At 36.2% G+C, this 22,855-nt stretch overlaps 1 protein-coding gene across 2 annotated transcripts in view; it reads left to right on the top strand.

Annotated features, from left to right (window-relative positions):
* Nucleotides 1–22,855, top strand: part of LOC131071418 (uncharacterized) — a 178,493-nt gene that overhangs the window by 25,462 nt on the left and 130,176 nt on the right. For both annotated transcript variants that reach the window (XM_058007233.2, XM_059207311.1), the window contains 3 exons: nucleotides 11,317–11,423; nucleotides 11,530–11,817; nucleotides 11,902–11,999. In XM_058007233.2, the coding sequence (XP_057863216.2) occupies nucleotides 11,319–11,423; nucleotides 11,530–11,817; nucleotides 11,902–11,999 (491 nt within the window). In that variant the 5' untranslated portion in view covers nucleotides 11,317–11,318. The remainder of the gene's footprint in view (nucleotides 1–11,316; nucleotides 11,424–11,529; nucleotides 11,818–11,901; nucleotides 12,000–22,855) is intronic.

Here is a 22,855-nt window from a genome sequence, read left to right as displayed (position 1 = left end):
TTTTGGAGATGAAAATCCACAGGGGAATATGTGGTATAGGATATTTGAGATTTGCATAGAGATTCAAGGATCAATAGGACAAACAATTGCATGACTGCATGTTTGTTAAGGATGATTTAGAGTTTAGAATTGTACATTGTGTGTTTTCCCAATGAGTTGCCCTCTGTTAGCATGTATATGTTTCATGAAAAATAATATACAAGGTTCTTCGTAGTTAGATGCTTTCTAGTTGTGATTAATTTGTATATTTTTAGTTTATGATATTACATGTAACATCTTCCATGGAAGGTCTTCAAGTTTAATGAGCTCGCGGATAGGGTGGCATGATAGTGAAATTAAGCATGGTTGTGATGCAATTGTAGAGAGTGCTTACATGGCCATGTGAGATGCCTTCATGGTGACCATTGGACATTTTTCTTAGGATCTAGTTATGTCCATATTTGACACATGCTATGACTTTGCAGGTTGTCAAACAATTCACATTCCAATCATGACTTTTCATTTTCTCATTAGGGACCACTTTGACTATGCTGGTTGAAAACTATCTAATTCCTATTGATTAATTAAAAATAATTATAAAACTATTGTTATCTAATGTCAATGATGATGATGATCTTTTTGAAGCTGCATATGACATTAATTGCTGATTTTATTACTTTAATATTGAACAATGAATATCTATCATGACGTTTGAGTTTGACAAATTGATATTGAATTAGTATTTTTAAATTTTATGGTGGTTTCGTTTATTATATGATGCCAAGTGTTATTATAAACTTAATTCTTGTTTTTAGGTTACAAAATGTATATATTTATGATTTTTAAATGTTTTTTGTATGAATGGACCCAAAACAAACCCAATCCTGAATTTTCTTTTGTTGTATTTGTGTACCCAAACTCAGACAAAACCTGGTATCCTAGTTTTTATCCAATAAGTCATCACATTAATAGAAATCTATCTAACAGAGGCCATAGCCATTCTATAATTACATCTTTCCATTCTAGGAGGATGTTGGCGAAGATTGTGATGTTTGACTTTATACCTACCAATTGTATTTTTAAATCTTCAAGGTATTATAACAAGTCCAATTTGGGGTACATTCTATAGTCACTGCAATTTCTGCTTCAACTTCCACATTTGGAATAGTGTCACATCCCTGTCATAATGTCTTAATCCAACTCTTAATTGCTTGTGGAAATTGTCTTACAATGGTAAGACCATAATTTCCATTACCTCTGGCCCGATTTCTGCAGACCGAGACAGCAAGACAGGGAGATGGAGACGATTTCACATATTGATGCCACATAATGCATCGATCACTCTCTAATGAACAACAGGTTCAATGATAAACAAGGTATAAATAAAATCAAAGCCTAATTAAAATCGAGCATGGTTAAACGGCAGCAAGTAAGCACGGGATTAGTTAAGGAGGACGAGGCACCAGCTAGCAAGGGGTACCCCCTTAACAAACCAACATGTCCTTAAGGAAAGTATGTGACTCACGGGCCTCCAGGGAAGATATAAGAAGGTCAAATCAAGCATTTCAAATGGGGGAGGCAATCAGATCCTGTTGGAACTCAAGAAAGAGAAGCAACTCAATTGACTCAGTAATAGAAAGAAATACAACAGATTGGTATGATGTATCTCATCTATTGTTAAGTGATTGATTGCAATTATAGGATATGGAACATTAAGAATAAAGAACAAATATCTATAATATGAGACTATATTTATAAATATTTATTAGGGAATATTGTCAATAATTTGCATTGGTAATAATAAGGAAATTAGATTTATACTTAATTTCTTATACATTCCTAATACTTGAAAGACCAATATATTAAAATAGTCTAGTCCTTGATCTTTCGCTAATGCCTTCGTGAGGATAGGTTGGGTTGTGTAGGGAGAGGGGGGGTAATTCCTCACAAGATGGGTAAGTCCCAAGATGGGGTATGGACAGGTGTTCTGGAAACCTTGAGGGAGAAGTCCCAAGATGGGTTAAGGGCCTATGTTCCTGAAAACTTGAGGGAGCCTGCTTGTAGATTGGTTTCCAAGTGCCCTAGCACAGTATTTCCCCCCCATCCTCCATTGTGGTTAGGGAAGTAATAAGGATAAACCCTTAATCTGATTGATTATTGATTATATTACGAAGAATTAGTTGTTTACTAATTTCAAACGCTTAATTTAAGTTATAATAATATTTAATGATATATGTTAATTATTGGTAAACTGGCAGCCTCCTAGTAAGGGACATTACAAATAGCCACTTTGTGGCTTTGGACTTCCATTTAACTTTGAAAAATGTGGGAGAATGCGACTGTTCCATTCATACTTCTATTAGATGTGGGCTTCCTCTATTTATTAGTCACTTTATATTTCTCATTTATAGTCCAATGTAGCAGAGGACATTTAATCATCAATGTGAGAAATAATAAATATCATCACTAGGTTTGCTTTTGGATTTTGACATGCCCCTTTTTGGGAATTAGAGACATGGAGAAGACTCTAGCCTATCTTCATTTCTCATAGCCTAAAGGATAAAGCAAGGGAAATGATTAGTGCTATTATTTTAAGTTAGGCTTGGTAATTTCTTTTTAATTGGCCACTTAACTATAATTAATTAAAAATTATTTTTAAACACTTAATATCAATAATTATTTTAAACACTTTTGTAAGGAAATCTTAAATCATGGGCCCAAATTGGAGACCTATAAAAAGGGGCACTTGGATTCATTGAGGATCATCTTGTTTTCAATTTGCAATTGAACACTTGAGCTTCATGTTTAATGTAATGTCCCACCCTAGTGTGGGGCACTATGAACTGCCTCTGAACTTTGGTATGGTACTTATACACTGCTTTTGTGTGATTGTATGAAGATTTAAGAGTTTTTCAATTAATAAACAACAATAATAACAAGTACTTCTACTTTGCAATCAAGAGATATGATAACTCAACCTTAGATAAACTATTTCATTACTATCATAGATCTGATTACAAAAGTTTCAGGTCTGATATAGAAATCAGACTGCAACTACTGGTGATTTAATCTTAACTAAATAAAGTTTGAAAGTACAATTAGAAGGGAACATACACATTTGATAGCTCTAAGTTAGGATATGAAACATGACCCTTTACAAGGCAAATAAGATAAGGAGAATGGACTGAAAGAGTTGTTTGTAGATCTGATTCTGAAGGTGGCAGCCACATAGGTCACTCAGAAAATGAGTTGCAGTTGCTGCAAATCCGTCCTTTCCACCCCCAAACTATTTCCAAATGTATACTCTGTTTTAAGCGCTCAAAAGTGTAGAAGTGTGTCTCCAAAAACTAGGTGCTTGACCCTAAAACCACTTCATTTGCAAGATTTGTTTTGGACTGATGTAGTTCTGATTTTGGCTATTGTAATCACTCAAACCCATTGAAATATGGTGAAATACTTGTATGGACTGCTGTCAATGATAGAACCTTGTAACCCAAAGGCTGGACAGTATTAAAATAGTCTCTCTAGCTCCAAATATGGCCTAGCATGGGGTCGGCTAGACAAGTAGGCAGCTGACTCAGAAAATTACTCCAGAAACCCCTGAAATCCCTTGAATCCAGCAATCAAAACTGCCCTTTCCACTAGAGAAGATGAAACTAACTGGTAACAATACTAAATAGCACATGTAGTGCTTTCCTTAGGCTCCAAAGCTGTCCAAGAGGGGTTGGTTTCACAAGCAAGCACCTCACTCAGAAATCTGATTCAAAATCTTGAAAAACTTGGACACTTAAACAAAAACTGTTTCTAACTCAATTGCTGATGAAAACCTAATACAACCAACACGAAACTGTGAGAGTAATGGCTTTCCCTTGCTCCATATATGCCCAACAAGGGGTCATCCTAGCAAGAAGGCACCTCACTCAGCCACAACCAGTGAATCACTTCAAAATTAATTTCTTTGAAGCCCAAATGAAATCCCTGCAGATAGGATCTCTTTGCACACTCTTGGTTGATCTTTCACAACTGCATGTGTGATTAATTGTGAAGGTTTCCGTCTTCACAAGCTCCTCAAACCTGGTCCAGCAAGCTCCTCTAAGGAGGCAAGATAACATAACAACAATAGCATATCTCTTTTGGTTTCCAAGTTGCCCATCATGTGCCCACTTTATGTTTTATTTTTGAGTTTATGTAATGTTTAATCAACTGACTAATGTATTTCATAAAACTTTATTTTCACATGCTTTTTCGTCCCTCCTCCAAGGGATGTCCACTTAAACATGTCTTGAATTCGCCTTTTCATTAATATTCAGTGTTCACTGATATGCCCTTAAACCTTGAGTTTATTTAATTCTTGTGATATCTCACTCTAATGCTTTTTAAAAACCTTTTTTCATAATTAACTCTCTCCTCAAGGGTGTCTAGCAAGGAGGTACCTTACTCTCTCTAGACTTTAGTCACTTTTAGGAGGTGTTTTGCTTGATTTTAATGTAGTTTTAAACTGGCAACTTGGTGATAATATAACTGTTAATTGATTCCACCAAGTTTACTCTAGAGCGCCATCTGAAATAGGAGAATAATCACCAAATCCAGTGTCCTCTATCCCTCCTATTAGTCTACAAGGACTCGTTAATAGACTGATTGTGAATATTGATACTGATAAGGAAGAGGGGACATTACATTTAATTTCACAATTGAGGACGAAAATCCTTGGTGGTTTAGAATCTTGAAGGAATAAAACCCTCTTGGATTTCCATCACCAGATTTGAAGATGAAAACCCTCATCTCCGTCAAGGGCATCTCCCTAGAGGAATTGCATTGGAATGGAATATTGGGTGATCTCATGCAAGTTTTCAGAATTCTGGTGATTGGATTTGCAAAGGGGAAGAGCGGTCCCACGTGGCATACAACTCAGAATGTTGCTGAGGCTTCAACTATTGTTGGAACCTCTTGGATGTTCCAACAACTCAATGATGAACAGGTGGCAGTGACAAGTCAAGTGCAAAGGTTTATCGATGGAACTTGGTATATTGTTGGAGGCTCTCTTGAGCTCCAATGATCCATCGATCAAAGGAAAAGAAAGCCTATGTGGCCGGTGTCCCTAGCCTATTGGTGGAACATAAACTATCGTTGGAGCTTCTCCCAAGTTCCAATGATCCAATGATGGAAATAGAAGGTAAGAGGTAGAGGCTTGCATGGAAGTGATGAGGCATGTGACAAAGACATCCTTCGAGCCTGTATCATCGATAGAACCCTTCAATGGCTCCAACAATCCAATGACAGGGCCACCGTGGAGGACAAGTGAATATCGATGAAGGCTTATTGCATCGTTGGAACATCAAATGGGTCCCAACAATCTAGCGATCAAGTGACTGATGTGACTTTCATGAGTCATATCGTTGGAGACTTTTCAAACCCGGCCGATGACTGTTGATCTTTTTGATCAACAGTGCAGATTTAAACATGCCAATAGCCTGACTGGCAATGTAATTGCTCACATGGGTGTGCATTAGTGAAGCCGAATTCATGAATTAAAGCTGGGTTTTTGCCCAATTCTTGTCACAAATCGATTGCAATGTCTCTCAAAGCTTTCAACGAAGAAGAATAGAAAGAGTGAAGGCTGTTTTTGCAGCATAAAAGAGATTTGCTCAAAGCTTTAAAGCAATTGGTGCCATTAAAACATTAAGTGAATTACAGTTCCTCCTGCAAATTTGGCGTTGTTGCTTTCAATTTGAGCTTTCAGCTAGGGTTTCTCTGTGAATTTGCTATTATTTAAACTTGAACCCTAGTTAATTAAAGCTCACCGTTAATTGAGAATTAAGTAAAGAAAAGCCTAGACATCCTCTACAAAACAAAACGAGGTGTGAGTTCTTGGATTCTTGAATCCTATTAGTTTAAATGGCCAGTTCATCTACAGGGTCCGCAAAAGGGCAAACTAAGGCAAAAAGGCAGAAAAAGGACAGAATTTTGTGATGATTTGATAGATAAGATGCCTGGTTCTGCTCAAAGACCAAGGCATTAGCAGGGTGTTAATGTGCAACATGATAGACTAGAAGATATACAGAGAGGCTGCAAAGATGGTGTCTTGCTGATAGATGGGTATACCTTGTTCAAGTATCATTATAGAGTTATGTACAGGAAGATATTGGTGTGTAATCCTTGGAGACTTGGGATTGCCAAACTGGTAGTGCCAAATGTTTTCATAAATGTGGAATTGCTCTGAGCCTTAGCCAAAAACTATGTGCTTGAAAAGAAGACAGTTTACTTAGATGATAGTGAGCCCATGATTGAGCTGAAAAGGGATTACAACATGCCTGCTAGTTTGGGTTCTTTCAGTGGAGAATACCACACACATGAATGGGAATCTGGGATTACAAAATAAAATGGTTACCTATCCACAGGCCCAAGAAAAATGATCAATTGCAGAGGTTCTTTGATGCTGATAAGACACCCTTCTCTGTGAATTTGTTTCATGAATATTTTGAAAAGACCTATTATTTAGTCTGTTAGGTACTGGGTTTTGATGGCCACATGCATATGCCGAATAATCTAATGGTCCTGATTGCAGATATACAAAGTTATGAGAATGCCAGGGAATTTGATTATGCAGCCTATTTAGAAGAAAACACAAACAAGGTCTTGGCTGCTATGAAAAGGGATAGTGCAATTATCAGTTTTAAATGGTATTCCCTTCTAATGCACATGCTATTATATAGGGGATGCAAAAGGTAAATGTGGCAAGCCCCACTCAATCTGAAGCCATATTATAAGAATGGTTTCTTACGTCTTGTTCAAGAATGGACCTATATATGGGATAGTGGATACTAGGAGGCTCATTATATGTATTTTGAGGAGTTCTTTTTAAATATATCTATGGAGGTCTTGGTTATCCCTGCGATTGGAGGTTGTCTAATACAATAATGAGATTCTTTAGTCCTAAGGACCATGATGACAGGGTGAAAATTGAACATAATTGGGCTGACTGGTATCCCTTTCAAGATTGTAAGATGCTAAGAGTTTATGAATTTGAAGGAATTCCTCATTGGTTGCCAGTGACAGTGCTAGACAAATTTTTGGAGATTGTGTGGCAAATGGCTCAATCTGATTATTTGCATTTTAAGGGACATGGAAAATCATCTTTTTTGCCTTCCACTTTGATTTTTGGAGATTTTAAAATAATTGCTAGAGAAGGATATGGACTGTTCAGTATAAACATCAATTATTTCAAGCTACCACTTAGTGAGAATGGAAGAAGGTTTGATCCTGGACTTTTCATTGATGATCTTAAAATTACACAAGGTCTTAGTGGGTATGTGTATCATTTCAATTGGCAAGAGGAATTGATAAGAAATTGTGGGTATGAGCATGTAGAAAGGAAATTGGACATTTGGAATAAGATTCAAAGAGCTGAGAAGCTGAGAAAGATGGCAGATCCCTCTTATCAAGGAGCATTTGTGAATGAGGAGGATGAAGTCAAAAGAATGGAATTGATGATTCAACATGAATCACAATTGCTCTCAAATGTGCCAATTAGAGTTGCAAGTTCCCTTAATGTGCCATCTACACCAGCACATAGCATTAGACATGGTGGATGGCGAAATGTGACACCATTTGATCATATTTCTCCACAACCCACCCCGAAAACAAGTTTTTCTATTGATGAGAGTGAGGGATGGGATTCTTCAGATAGAGATGAGTTCTTACAAGAACTAGTGATTAGGGTACAAGAGCCACTTGAGGGCAGGTTGGAAATGGTTTTTGAGCCTTCAGATCAACCATGAGATGATATCAGACCCAAGGCTGGTGTTGCATTTATTGCTAATGATAATTTAGTCAATTCTCAAGAATTCAAAGAATTTATTGTAAAGTTTAAGGGTGAGCAAATAAGAGCAGAGGTGAAGGATATTAGTTCTTCCATGCATGATCAAGTAATTCCACAATTATATGCAGAGGTAGAAGAAGAGATGAAAGATATGACCCCACAAAAGGCGAGAAAGATATTTGAAGAAGCAGGGTGCATGATTCTACCAAGCTGGGACTTATCATCATCCATTGCCTTTGATAACCTGAGGAGAAATGAAAATATCAAAATAAAGTTAAGCCAAGAAGCTGCGGACGAGTTGTATTCTAGATCAGGTTTTGATCCTGATGATAAAACTTTTGCAATTTGGTCATTATATCCTCATGATAAAAGACCAATTACAATTGAAGGTCCAAGTAAGATTGTTGGACACCTTGTTGTGCATAGGCTTGAGGACACTAGTGCAGTAGAAGCAGCCGAGCTAACTGTTAATGCAGCCATGTTTACACAAGCTGCTGTTGAGAAATTATAAGCTGAAAGTGAGGCCCTCAAGCAGAGAAATTTGGATCTAAATGAAAGAATAACTTTTGGAAATATTTTGCCTCCACCACTTCCATTATTATAGACAGAGCTTGAGAAGAAATTAATAGATGAAGCAGTTGAAATGAGGAGTGGCAAAAGGAAGTATTGGTGTTGAGAAAGAATGAGGAAGAACTTATAAATGAATTGAAATCGACAAAGTTCAACATGGCCACGGGGTTGATTACAAGGAAGTTTGAAAAGGTGATTATGCATGTGGATGAATTGTGGAGGAAACATTCTTGCAACCAAAAACTTATTTAACAAAGAAGAATTGAAACAAGGTTGAAGTGCTTGGAGAAGAACTTGACTTCCAAAAGGCAATTTCTTTTCATCACAGAGCACAAAGTTGGTTTTGAGGAAGAAATTCTTAAGAAGTTGTTAATGATTGTTGATACTTCAAAGGTGATCAATAAAATGTTGAGTCAACATGAGAAATGGCATCATAAGGTCCTCGTCAAGGAATTGAAGAGATATGAAAAGCTTCAAGGATAACCAATGCCATCTTTCTTTAAGGATGATGAAAAGGAAAAAACTCATGAGGAATGGAAAAGAGAATTTGCCTAAGTATTGCCTGATATTATCAATATTGTAAATAATGATGAAGAAAGAGTTGCGGATAATCTGAGGTTTCAGCTAGATAAATTATCAAAGCTTGAGTATGGGATGATTTAGATAAATTCTATCAACATCACACATGCTAATCAGAACTACATTGAGCACTTGTCAAAGATGAATTTGTTTATAAATAGATATGTTTGAGCAGAAAGGAGAAGAGTACAGTTTGAATTATACTTTACAATATTGAGAACCTTGCCAGACCTTTGGGTCACGGGTGTCTATTGATATGAAATGAAAAAGAAGTATATTCAAGATGCATTCTCATTTGCCATCAGATTTCAGTGCTTTGGTTCTTCCAATATTTTATTGTTATTTGTCATGTTCCTAAGGTTTCTCCAATTTATTTTCGGCCAATCAGTTTGAAAAGGATGCTGAATATTCTTGAAAGCCCATGCAGTCTCAGCTTCCACATTCCCTCTAGGCGATTCAAATGATTTTTGTCTTTTGTGACAACAAAGATGCTTAAGGCATATTCTTCTATTTTCAAATATTCTCAAATGAAAATATGACAAGTGTACATGGTCTGAAGCTTGTTTGCTCCCTTGTTTTATAAATGGGAAATTAAGACCATAACAAAGGGTTTTGAAATTTTGTATTGGGCAGGTAGAATAGAATATCACAAAGTCTGAGTCATAGATAGAATGTGTAAATTGTAGAAATTTGATTCTATAAGCAAATGTTAGCTAGTTTTTGCAGCATCAATGATACTATCTTGAAGTTTTCTCCAAATTGTACATTCCAGATTATATTAATTCAATATATCAAGGATATTTGAATTTATCATTACAGTTTCCTTATGATTGTGTTATTTGTTCATTGTTCTCTTTCAAATAAAGAGTTAAATTGCTTTGATCAAATAATTGTGATTTAGAGTGCATAATTTGGATCTGTAAGTAGAGCTTTGTGATAACATGAAATGTAAGGCATTAACACATTTTAAATCCACTGGTTGAATGTAATTTGCCAATAGAATTCTTTTGTAGTTTCACATTTGACTCCATGGCCCTAGAATAGTCACCGATTGGTTGCAAAGCTTAATGCATTTTCAGAAACAATTCAAATATTTCAAAATCATTTTTACATCTGTGTTGGAGGAGTAGGTTAGATTTAGAATTTGTTCTCAATTGCTGGTCGAGTGTGTGATAAACCAAGAACGGAACCGATTCAAGGTTTAGATATGCTTTCCTTGGTAAAATTTCATTGAGAACCATCTACTTTAAATACAATGTCTGGTGAAAATTCATAGAAGATCTTAAGATATTGTAAGGGGAACCCAACTTGGTTTTGCAGAGCCAGAAGTGCAGAGGATTTCAGTCTTTGATTGAATCTTGTTTGTTGGCCACTGATCCAAGAATCTGTTGATTGAACTTGGCTAATTCATAGGAATTCTTGGGCAATTAGACAGATGCCACCATTTTCCACCTGGTGCTGGTGGAGCCCTTTTCATGAGGTGATAGATGCAGATGATCATTTTTATTACATGCATCTATCCATTTGATTCCAGTAACTATAAAAACCTTTCAATAAAAGGAAATAATTAAATAGTAAAATACTTTCTAATTTAATTTGTCCCTTTTTACTGAGACTAATTTGTTATTGATTGTACAAATCTGTTTAACTGTTGTATGGTTGTACCTACCACAGTTTCCTTTTATGATAAAATGTTAATTGACGTTCAGTGGAATTTACTTGACCAAGTAACTAAATTCTCTCCATTGATAGAGAAGGGCAACTGTATATGGAACATTGTGTACTGCATATGATAGTGAAAGCATTCATGCTTCCTATATTCCTTGTTGATGATTATCTTTGTAGATATGTATTTTGTACCATTTGTGTAATATGATCCATATGTAGATTGTACAAGTGTTTCTTGTACTGAATATGTAAATTAGATCTCGTTGTTCAATTCTCTGTACACTTCACTGGTGCTGCTCAACATTTCTTTTTATTGTAAGTTTGATCTATGATACTTTCATAAAAACCTTAGCTATTCCCAATCTTCAGACCTGGATTAACTTTTGAACATGTAGATTTTCATGCACAAAAGAACAAGCATTTTTATATACAAAAACAAACACTAAAAGCTTTACTAGACATGGTTTAGGTTGATATGATTCAAGGCAGATTTCAAGCAACTTGAGTTGAGGCAAATATTGCATTCCCATTAGATTATGGAACAAGGCTTCTGAGGACATTAGCGCTTATTGTTTCTATTTATTCTATTATTTCTACTAACATTATTTGCAAGCCTTAGTTGAATTATCCTTATGCTTGTTACAATCTCTTAGCATACCATTCTAATACACTTTACTGATATGTTTGACCCTATATATCAGGTATGGAGAGAGAAGCTACTCTAGTAGAAAGTCTAAGCAAAGTTTGTTCCAGTGGCCTGCCTTTTGCATCTCTAAAACCTTCATTAAGGACAGATGAATCTGTGGTGGTGAGGTTTTAACTGTTTGAAAATTCTTGTTTTATATGAAATTGGCATTCTTCACAATTGTGATAAAATCTGACCTTTTTATTATCGTGTAAAAATTTAATTGCAGGTCCAGGATGTTTTACAAATGATGCAAGGATTTTCTAGTACTTGGTTTTACTGGGATGGCATGGGACAGAAATTTTGTGTCAACAAGGGGATGCATGTCTCTCATTTATCTCAGTCAAGTCTCAGTTGTGTTCTTTACAGGTTCATGCATGCAGCAACATGCTTACGACGTATAGAAGCTTTTGTGAAGCAGGTTGAAGCATGTTCATGCAATGGCCTTCCAAATTCACAAACTGAACCTTCCCCTACACTGCAGGCTTTTGCAAATGCTGTATCAGCAAGGCTTAAGGTATGACAACTAATATCCTTTCTATGTATCCTCCATTAGAATTTTGTGACGATGATTTTGATCTGAATATGCTCTTGGAGACAGTGTTTGCGAGAGTTTTCTATAGAAAAAGAGTTGGAGTGTTCAGGTACTGCAGCTGGAACAACAGTAACACTCTTGAGCATGGTGGATAGTTTATCACGGTATTTTCTTGCTAAGTACTAACATATAGTATAGCTTAGTTTTTCATTCACACGCCTATCCATTTGTTCCTGTATTCTTCCAAGAGTTTGTGCTTGTAAATTGGTATGAGAGGAGGCTGCATTGGAGATATCTGCAAAAAATTAGCTCATTAATTAATCCCTGTTTTTCTAGTTTTTGCTTATCAATTCTGGGTGTCAATTATTATCAATGGTATGTCTTGTGATGTTTAAGTCTCCGTGGAATGTTTTGGTAGATGCTTTTATGTGCGGAGTCTGCAGACAATTCTTTATGTGATAGAAATCCATGCTATTGTTAAAGGGTAATTTGAATTGAGAAATATGAAGTATAGTTTGGAACTTTGGACATAGAAAAACCATCCATATTGATCGATATTATAAAACTTGTCAGTTCTCTGAAATCTTGATGGATGCACCATCTTCTGGAATATTGGTTTTAGTAGTTTGTGCAGCTTGTCTAATGTATATTTGTTCCTTTGCAATGTGGATTCTTAATTGTGTTCAATATTATAATATTAAAGCAAATTATATTGTTGCTTCTCTCAGATTCTTATAAGTTATTAATTAATCGCATTTGAACCAGGAACTGTTGAATATTTGTGCCTATGCTTATCTCAGTGCATAAATGGGAATCATGTTCTGTGAATGTATCTGCGTATATTTAGGTGCACATTAGCTGTTCTGTAATTTGCAGTAATTTTTAGAAGAATTATATCAAAAATTTATCTTGGTTCAAATTCTAGAGAAATGATAAATTTTTTTAGTCCACTTTGCCCATTCAATTTATATATGCCTATCTGACATTAAGTTTTATTCTTTAGGTCATAAATTAAGGGGTGCACTGTTTTATCCGGTTTTAAGAAAGCCGTGTAAGGTAATATTGGTTGTGAAAATGCTTTGAGAAATAGATTGGCATTGGTTGAGAACTTTGTAAGATGGCATCAATATTGGCATTTGCTTACTCAAAGAATATAAAGCTTGAATGTGCTGTGATATTTATAATGTTGATGCAATAAAAATGTTAAAAACTAACCCAAAAGGCTTGGGGCTTAATGCATATTGTGGTGACATACCTGACCAATTCAAATTGGGATGAAGGAAGAAAAGTCAGGGTGTTCAATGAGAGGGATTTAGAAAATGAAATAGAAACTTTAGTATACATTGCTTATTATTCTGAAAGATGCTGCCCTATGCCCCAAACCATTGATCCACATTCTAAAAATTTGTTACAAGCCTCAATTTTTAATGTGTTTATCACGTAAACTAAAACTCACGTTTAATTAGTCTTTTAAGTTCTAAGGTTTTGACGTAGTGGAGACATTTGCTAGACATAATGCCTACCAATATAGCTTTTCAAGTCCACATAAATTAATTTGAGCAATCTTTATATAACAAAAGGATTTAGGGCTGTTTGCAGATAGGTGATGGGGAAACCATGCTATTTTGAGCCTATAGGGAAATTGAGGGATCTTTAATAATGACTGAAGTTTAGGGATTCATAGCTTGGGAGTTAATACCTAACCCATTGGTATTAAACATTTAAACAACCTAACTTGGCATTTAATAATCCATGGAATATTAAATAGTTAATCTACAACTGAATGTTCATTAATTAAGGTTCATTGTTTGATTTTAATTAAAATTCTTCAGAAGGACAAGAAACGACATACTTAGGTCCACTTTGAATGGCTGTCCATTGGTAGTATGCATTATGCAATTCAAGTTGAGGTATCAGTCAATGTTGTTTGAGGTTCTAATCAAATATAGGTAGGTTTGGATGCTTTTGGTGATTTAAGTTGCAATGATGGTCAACTAACTGTGGAAGAGGAAAATGTATTAGACACAATTTTGAGGCATGCCATAATTATGAAACGTGACAGTCAACTTGTTTTCATAGAAGAGGAAGGCTTGTTAGACACTGTTTTGAGGTACATTATGACTAAAATAGGACACTTGATTGTAGTTTTAGTTGTTTTCATAAAAGACATTGTTGGGAATTTTTTGTCATTTCATTTCGTCCGTAGGAATATCATAGTGTTTAATGAATTATCACTGTCCAAGGAGGCTTTATGGCACTAAATTGAGTCTTTTTTGCTGAAGAACCCGTTGTTTTTTTCTTTTCATTGTTAAACATGTCATTAATAATATAATTGAACCATTTTTTGACTTGGATCCATGACTTTGTGGTCTAGAAATGCCATACTTTAATCTATTTTTGTTATGGTTTGAAATTGAACCCACAAATTTGAAATTCAGATCTCTCTACTTATGCTGTGATAATTTAATTTTATCCAGTCAATATGTCAAGATTGTCTGGACGTTGTAAAATCTGCTCAATCTCTCATGTTGCATCCTCCATTGGTAAGTTTTTCCACTTCATCAAGTACTCTTGGGTAAATCTCTTTTGAAGAGTACACTCCTTGAAATCAATTGCTGCCTTTGGAATCAATATCAATTTGCCTTATCGAAAGGAGGTAACTCTGTAGAAGGAATCAAATTACTCCCAAGTGCCTTCTTCAGGTGTGATACATGGAAAACATTATGCACCTTGCTACTTTTAGGTAGCTCAAGCTCATAAGCCACCTCTCTAATCCTCCTAGTGACTCAAAATGGACCATAGAAGTGAGGCTTCAGCTTCTCTGACCCACTCTTCTTGGGAGTGGACTGTCTGTAGAGCTACGATCTCAAGAAAGCATGTCTCCTCCCTCAAGTACATGCTCAATACCATGTTGATCAGTGTACATCTTTTGCTGATTTTGAGCATGCTGGATGTTATCTCTCAAAGATCCCATGATAGCTAGACTCTTATGTATGAGATCTTTGGATCTAGGTACTTTGCAATCTCCAAAAAGTAAATCAATAAAGCCAAGAGCTTCATAACCATACAATGCTATGAAAGGAGATATCGTGATAGTCATTTAAAAAGTGAAGTTAATAGTACTCCCCCAAATGCAACCACTTAACCCATGCCTTTCGGTGCCTTGAAACATAGTTGTGTAGGTAACCTTCTACCCATTTGTTGACAATCTTAGTTTGTCATTAGTTGGTGGTAGCTAGTGCAAGGAGTCAACTTTGTACCACATAGCTTAGACAACTCCTGCCAAAACAAACTCATGAATTTGCTGTCCCTGTCACTGATAATGTTCTTAGGTGTCCCATGGAGCCTAAACACCTCCGAATTTTTTTTTTTGCCACTTGTTCTACTATAAATCTTGTTGAAATGGCATAAAAATGAGCAAACTTAGTTAATTTGCCCACTATCACATATATGCAATCCTTCCCTTGCACCTTGGGAAGTCCTATAATAAAATCCATTGGGATGTTTTCCCACTTCTGAGTAGGAATGGATAGGGGTTGCAATCAACCAGCAAGGTAAGTATGTTCAATTTTGTTTTGTTGGTAAACTTGGCACTCTTGGACATACTTAAGAATTTCATCTTTCATTCCTTTCCATGAGAATTTGTCGCAGATCTGCTAGTATGTCTTATAAAAACTAGGGTGGCCAGCCATAGTATCATTAAATGTCTTAAGAAATAGCAACAATCTTTCATTGCTTGTATGTCCTTAGTTTAAGCTTAGATTCGGGAACTAACAACAATCTCTTCTTGTAAAATAGAGACTATCCCTTACCTTGTACTTGCAATCCTGTAAGGAACCATTCAAAATGCTATTGGCAAGGGTATTCTTGGCATATTCAGCATGTATTTTTATTTTTTTCCAATATTATGCTCTCTTAAAATTAACACAAATGTGGTCTTCTTGACAATGCATCAACCGCTACATTCTTTTTCACTTTGACATATTCAATTGCAAAATCATAGGCTTGGAGCTTGCTAATCCATTTTTGTTGCCTATCAGTGAGATCCTTTTGATTTGGGAAGTAATTAAGGCTATTATGGTCAGTTTTTACAATGAACTTCACGCCAACAAGGTACTATTTGAATTTAGCCAATGCATGCATTATGGCTAACATCTCTTTATCATAGATGGAGCAGTTCCTCTCACTTCTCAACTTCTAATCCATTTTTGTTGCCTATCAGTGAGATCCTTTTGATTTGGGAAGTACTTAAGGCTATTATGGTCAGTTTTTACAATGAACTTCACGCCAACAAGGTACTATTTGAATTTAGCCAATGCATGCATTATGGCTAACATCTCTTTATCATAGATGGAGCAGTTCCTCTCACTTCTCAACTGCTAATCCATTTTTGTTGCCTATCAGTGAGATCCTTTTGATTTGGGAAGTACTTAAGGCTATTATGGTCAGTTTTTACAATGAACTTCACGCCAACAAGGTACTATTTGAATTTAGCCAATGCATGCATTATGGCTAACATCTCTTTATCATAGATGGAGCAGTTCCTCTCACTTCTCAACTTCCTACTCTCAAATGCAGTTGGGTGTTTGTTTTTTGCATAAGAAGAACCTCAATATCTTCCCTTGATATATCACATTCAAGCTTAAATGGCTTAGAAAAATCTGGAATGGCTAAAATAGGGCATGCTCATCAAATGCTTGAAGTGATCAAATCATAGCTGGAAAATTCACCAAGGTGCCAAAATAAAACTAGGTGAAAACTCGGCAAAAAACTCGGGAACTTAAAAATTCCTTAAATTTAATTAGAAACGCATTTTTTTTTTCAAAATTCAATGAGGAGATGCATCCAATGAGTCAATAAATGAGTACACAAAAGAAACCATCTAAGTCTAGATATATTTAATTGATTTAAATGCAAATTGGGTACAAAATTGCATCCCCACAAGGAATGCTGATGGCTGGAAGCAAAATAGTAAATAGTTTTTGTAAAACTAAAAGTAAATACATCAATACAATTACATTTTCATCTTCCCAGCTCTAGTAAAAACTAGGGGAGAGGTAGAACTAGAGGGCCTAGTCCTAGGAGTCTGCTGTGGCTGTGCCTCCTCACTTTGTACGATTGGCTGTGGCTCGCCTTCCATCTTGGTTGTAGCTCTGCCTCTAGCTGCTCCTGGCACTGGCAATAACTCCTCATCATTCTCATCTTGCTCAACGTCATCCAGTGTGAATCCAAATCCACCCTCCTCCTCCATAGCCTGCCTCTCCCAATCATAGATGTCATCCTTGGTAAAAAATGGAGGTTGCTCTTGTGACGTCCAATAATTGTAAGGATCTATATCATCCAAATCAATTGGACCAGCTGGTGTTTCTTCTACCTTCTTTATGCGCAACCAAAGATTATATTGCACAAAGAGAAGGTCATGAGGCGTTTTTGAGCTAACTTGCTCCTCTCCTTCGTGCGGATGGCCTCGAACAAGCTCTAGTTACACTCACAACTGGATGAACTACAAGGCTGGCATAAGATTCGAAGGACAATTTTTTTGAGATTTGGGGTATTTCCACCCCAACTTTGCCACCAAGCATCTACAAAATAAAATATTGAAGAGTTAGAAAGCAAAGTGAAAACATATTTAATCAAATTATCAATAGTTGTAACTTGTAACTTGTAAACTTGTAAATTTGTAAATTTGACATTTGTAGCTTGTAAGATACATGTGAAAGACTCCAAATATTTTTTTTTTGATCGATAAAAGGCCGAAGCCAAAAATTTATTTCTTTTATAAAAATATTACATCTCCATTCAGTGTGGGCACCTTTAGGAAAGAATGGAGATAAGAAAACCTCCGGTCTAGCCCAGATCCCTTATGGGATCAGATAATATAAACAACTGTAAATTTTTACAATTCCTCAGCTGAGGATGGAGGCTGTCTTATTTAGACATTTTAGTTTCTTTTTGTACATAAAATCTTGCAACACTTTTCCGGTTGGATCATCTTCACAAATTTGGCGAATCCACTAATACTTCGAGCTTTAACTTTTGTCCTGTATCCCGAATCTGCAAAACCTTATTGCAACTTACTTTGCCAGACTGTTAGAAGCATAGTAAACATGATAATTTGTAACAATCATTCAATGAATAATAACATCTTTTCTATTTTATGTAAGAGGATTATAGCCTGGATATCCCTTAGCTTGAAACCATCTTAACCTTTTGGGTTTCAATTTAAGAGATTATCCAGGCTACAATTCTGCCTACACTAATGGAAAGGATCAATTTCAATCAGTTCCTTAATTACTTTTAACACAGCATACATCTGATTCTCCAAAACATAAATAAATTCATATGCATATGTATGTATATTTATATGTCAATATGCGAGATTATCATAGAGTCTGCCAGGATCATGAGTATATACAGATGCACACAGAAATATATATGCCTGGAGAAAGGAGTGAAACAACAAAAGAGCAAGGGGACTGTCCAGAGTCTTATCAAATAGAACCTTCTAAATATCTGTATCCATGACTAAGCCTGGACTTACCTCTACTTCCCTCCTCAAAACCTCTACAAAAAAAGACATGCCACCCATTCCTCAGTAGTTTGTAAGAACCCGAATGAACCCCACCCGGTAGAGAAAGGGTATCTGGAATCCAAGATAAGTCCAATGCTATGATACTCTATAAAATCCTCATCTGTCACCAACGAAACAGAAACCAGAGATATCTGTCCCATATTTAACATAGGGCTTATATCAATCACTAACCGATGCATATAATCTTGAATACCAAAATTCAAAAAACCAGAAACCTTAGCACGAATACACATAGCCTGGCAGACCCTAATTGTCATTAGAAGACAAAATATATTCCTTATTGAAGTCTATACCCTCGCTGCCCAGGAGAGTCTAAACTCAGACAACTTGCATTGGAGAGGAGACCTGCATGTGCCAGAGCAGAAATACCCGACTTCTACCAATCTCCTTTCTACACGCCTGAAACACCCCTTTCACCCACACACAGAATTGGGTATATAGGGACAGGTGAGGAGAGCTATATACAAGCATATATGAAGGTTCAAATAAGGATAGATATAAATATATATTTATATATATATATACATACTCATATATATATAGTTTCTGTATATATATATATATATGTATATATGCGTGTGTGAAATTGTATGTGTTTCTATTTACACCCACACACACACACACATATATATATATATATATATATTAGTATATATATATATATGTATATATATATGATTGTATATATATACATATATCTATATATATGAATATATATATATGTATATATTTATATATATATGAATACACCATGTAACATGAATCAATCCTATGATAAATACATATGGGATTAACTATAAATATATACATATATATATATGTGAGTATATATATATATATGTATGTATATATATATATATTTATCTGAATCATAGTATACCAAAATGCTGATATAAGGAAACGGTGACCGCACATCCTAGAACTTATAAATGAGGGACTAGGAGAGGACTTGGAGAGGAGTGATATGAAGTGGTGACACGGCCATCACCAAAAATTAATCCGAGGGAAAATCCTTCCTAAAGACATACGAATTACCATCTGCCCCTAAATTTGCTAACTTGTCTGCTATAGAATTACCTTCCCTATAAATATGTTTAACCGAAGTTTCCTCAAAGTGTTTGATCAAATCCAGAATTCTTTTTAATTCCGCTTTCAATCTCCAGTTTGACACTTCCCTAGTCCTGACTGCATTTATAGTTAATGTCGAATCACCTTCAATTTCCAGATATTTAATCTTGAGTGATTTAGCTATAATCAGTCCCTCCCGCAACGCTGAAAACTCAGCCATGTTATTTGAAGCCACACCTATGGGCTTATTAATGCTAGCTATTAGATCTCCGTTATCTTGGTGAATAGCACACCCTATACCTGCTACACCAGGGTTCCCACGGGAAGCACCATCAAAGTTTAGCTTAGCCCAGCCCTTTCGGGGGGGAGCCCATTTTGTTAGCTTCCTATCTATCTCAGCCTGTTTACCTCCATTCCCAATAAACGGGGGAATTATCAAACCCATCCATTTAGATCGAAGTACCTCATCCCATCTGGTTAAATTAACAGACTTTTCCTGTGTATGTCTTAGTCTATTATTGACTTTTTCCACAATTGTTGCCTCGATCTTATTTAGAAGGGATTCTACCCTCAATTTTGATTCTTTGAAGATCCGCCTGTTTCTCTCCTTCCATATTTCCCATATGAGGATTGCCGGGGCAATTGTCCACACTAAGTGATATATATCCTTTGTGTGAGGAGGTTGCCAACTAATCAGCCATTCTGAAATGTCCCTAGGTCTCGGAGTCGGCCAACCAAGGCTTGAGCAAAGCCATTCCCAACATCTCTGACTGAAACTACAATTGAGAAGCAGGTGATCCGCATTTTTTTCCTCTGATTCGCATAGAGGGCATCTCGATGGTCCCAAGAATCCTAATTTTGAGAACCAATCTGAGGTAAGAATCCTTTTTTGGAAAGCTGCCCATGAGAAGATACCAGCTTTGGGTAGACCAACGTTATTCCAGCATAGGCTAATCGGAATATTAGGATTGGTTACAGCTCGTCTGAGTTTTAAAAGTGAGTATCCTTCTTTGGCTTTATAAATGCCCGAAGAACTACCCGCCCATATTATCCTGTCTTTCCCACTATGTAATGATAAATGCCTATGCCTCAAATTATTCCAGAGGATCTCCTTGTCTGCATTTGTCAAGTTCATCTCATCAAGGGGTTTCCACTCCCAACCCAAAGCGGGGTCATTGGAGATAAGCTTGATATAGTCCTTAACAAACCTACCCCTGATTGATTTGCAATGTTCTATACCTTCTTCGCTTATACCTATTTTGTCTAAGGCTGAATAGCCCCCCCAAGAGTCTTCCCAGAACAGTGCCTCAAATCCTTCCGCAATATCCCATGTTAGATAATCCCTGATCACCTCTCTACATTCTAGCATAAAATTCCAGACTTTGGATCCCTTGGGTAGTATTTCCGTCCTCAGTATACTATCAGGGTTGGAGTTAGTGAGATATTTAGCTTTGAGGATCCTTATCCATTTAAGATCTGGTTCCGAGTACATTTTCCAGACTAACTTCGCCCCCAGAGCCATGTTTTGTACCCCCAAATCTTTGATGCCAACCCCCCCTATACTGATAGGTTGGCTAATTTTATCCCAAGAAATTAAAGCAAATTTCTTTTTGTCTGAATTCATATTCCAAAAGAACTTCCTCATCTTTTTTACCATTTCTAGCCGAGCTCCTTTAGGTAATTGCTGGCAGGACATTTGATATATCGGAATAGCCGCCATAACAGCTTTTAGTAATGTAATCCTCCCAGCCGAAGAGAGGCATTTGTTCTTCCAAGAATTCAATCTGAGATCCATCTTTTCAAGGATACCTTTCCATAATGAATTGATATTGTTTCCCTTATCCATCGGAATCCCTAAATATTTACAAGGAAGTTTCCCTTTCTCAAACCCTAAGATATTACAAATATCTGTCTCTATGTTTTGCGAAGTGTTGAAGAAGAAGATTTCCGATTTATTCTTGTTCACTTCCTGACCAGAAGCTAATGCATAAATGTCAAGAATCCTTTTGAAAGCCATGGCTTCAGTCCTATTCGCACATCCCATCAGCATTGTGTCATCAGCAAACTGTTGGTGAGTTATGGCCTCCATTCCATTAGTGATTTTAATACCTTTAATAATCTGATTCATACGAGCACAAGAAATGATTCTCCCAAGGCCCTCTGCCATTATGATAAATAAGAAAGGGGATAAAGGATCTCCTTGTCTAATCCCTTTGGATATCTGGAAGAAGCCCGCTGGGGAACCATTTATAAGTAATGATACCCTGGGGGATGAGATGCATTCGAATATTAAATTGATCCATTGTTTAGAAAAACCAAAGGATTCTAAACATTTACACAAAAATCTCCAATCGACTTTATCATATGCCTTCTTAATGTCTAATTTGATCATCATAGCAGTTGAACGATTCTGTTGTAACGAGTGCATGACTTCTTGAGCAATAATAATGCCATCAAAGATAGATCTACCTGGAACGAATCCGGTCTGTTCCTCTGAAATTATGCAAGGGAGGATGCCTTTCAATCTATTCGCTAAAATTTTAGTAAAAAGTTTGTAAATTGTGTTACATAAGGAAATAGGTCGGAAGTCTTCAAAGTTTCTTGATTCCTCCTTCTTAGGAATCAAAGTAATGAAAGTATTGTTGATCTCCCTTAAAATACTTCCAGAGTTTCTAACAGCTTCCAATGCTTCCACCACCTCCTTACCAATAATGTGCCAGCATTTTTGAAAAAAGCAAGCAGGAAAACCATCGGGGCCGGGTGCTTTATCAGGGTTAAGTTGCCCCAATGCTAATTTTACTTCTGATTCTCTAAATTTGTTGCTAAGCGCTTTGTTTTGGTTTTCAGTTATAATCTTAGGAATATTCCTAAGCAAAGTTAAATTGGCGTCTTTAAGGGAAGATTCCGAACTGAACAGGGTTTTAAAATGGTTCACCGCTTCTGTAGTTATGTCCTTTTGATCTTCCAGAAGTATACCATTATTACTCATGATCTTGTGAATACTATTAGTGTTCCTCCTGTTTTTTGTACTGTTGTGAAAGAACTTAGTATTCCTATCCCCATTTTGAAGCCAATTCTCTCTAGATTTCTGTTTCCAAAATATTTCTTCTTTTGTTAACGTATCCTCATATTTCCCGAGAAGCTCCTTTTCTTTGAGGAAGCTATCCTGATCCATTCCTAGACTAAACACTTTTTCATTTAGGTCTGCGATTTCTTTTTCTAATGAAATTTTGGTTTCAAAAATGTTACCGAAGACTTCACTATTCCATTTCAGTAACTTGCTTTTGAGATGTTTTAGTTTATTTACAAGGCAAAACATTTTTGATCCTTGGAAATTAACCTCAGACCACCACCGGGATA

The sequence above is a fragment of the Cryptomeria japonica genome, chromosome 6 (assembly GCF_030272615.1).
Source record: "Cryptomeria japonica chromosome 6, Sugi_1.0, whole genome shotgun sequence".
Classification (NCBI taxonomy): Eukaryota; Viridiplantae; Streptophyta; class Pinopsida; order Cupressales; family Cupressaceae; genus Cryptomeria; species Cryptomeria japonica.
The sequence above is the reverse complement of the archived record's forward strand: the minus strand, read 5'-3'. Positions and strand labels throughout refer to the sequence as shown.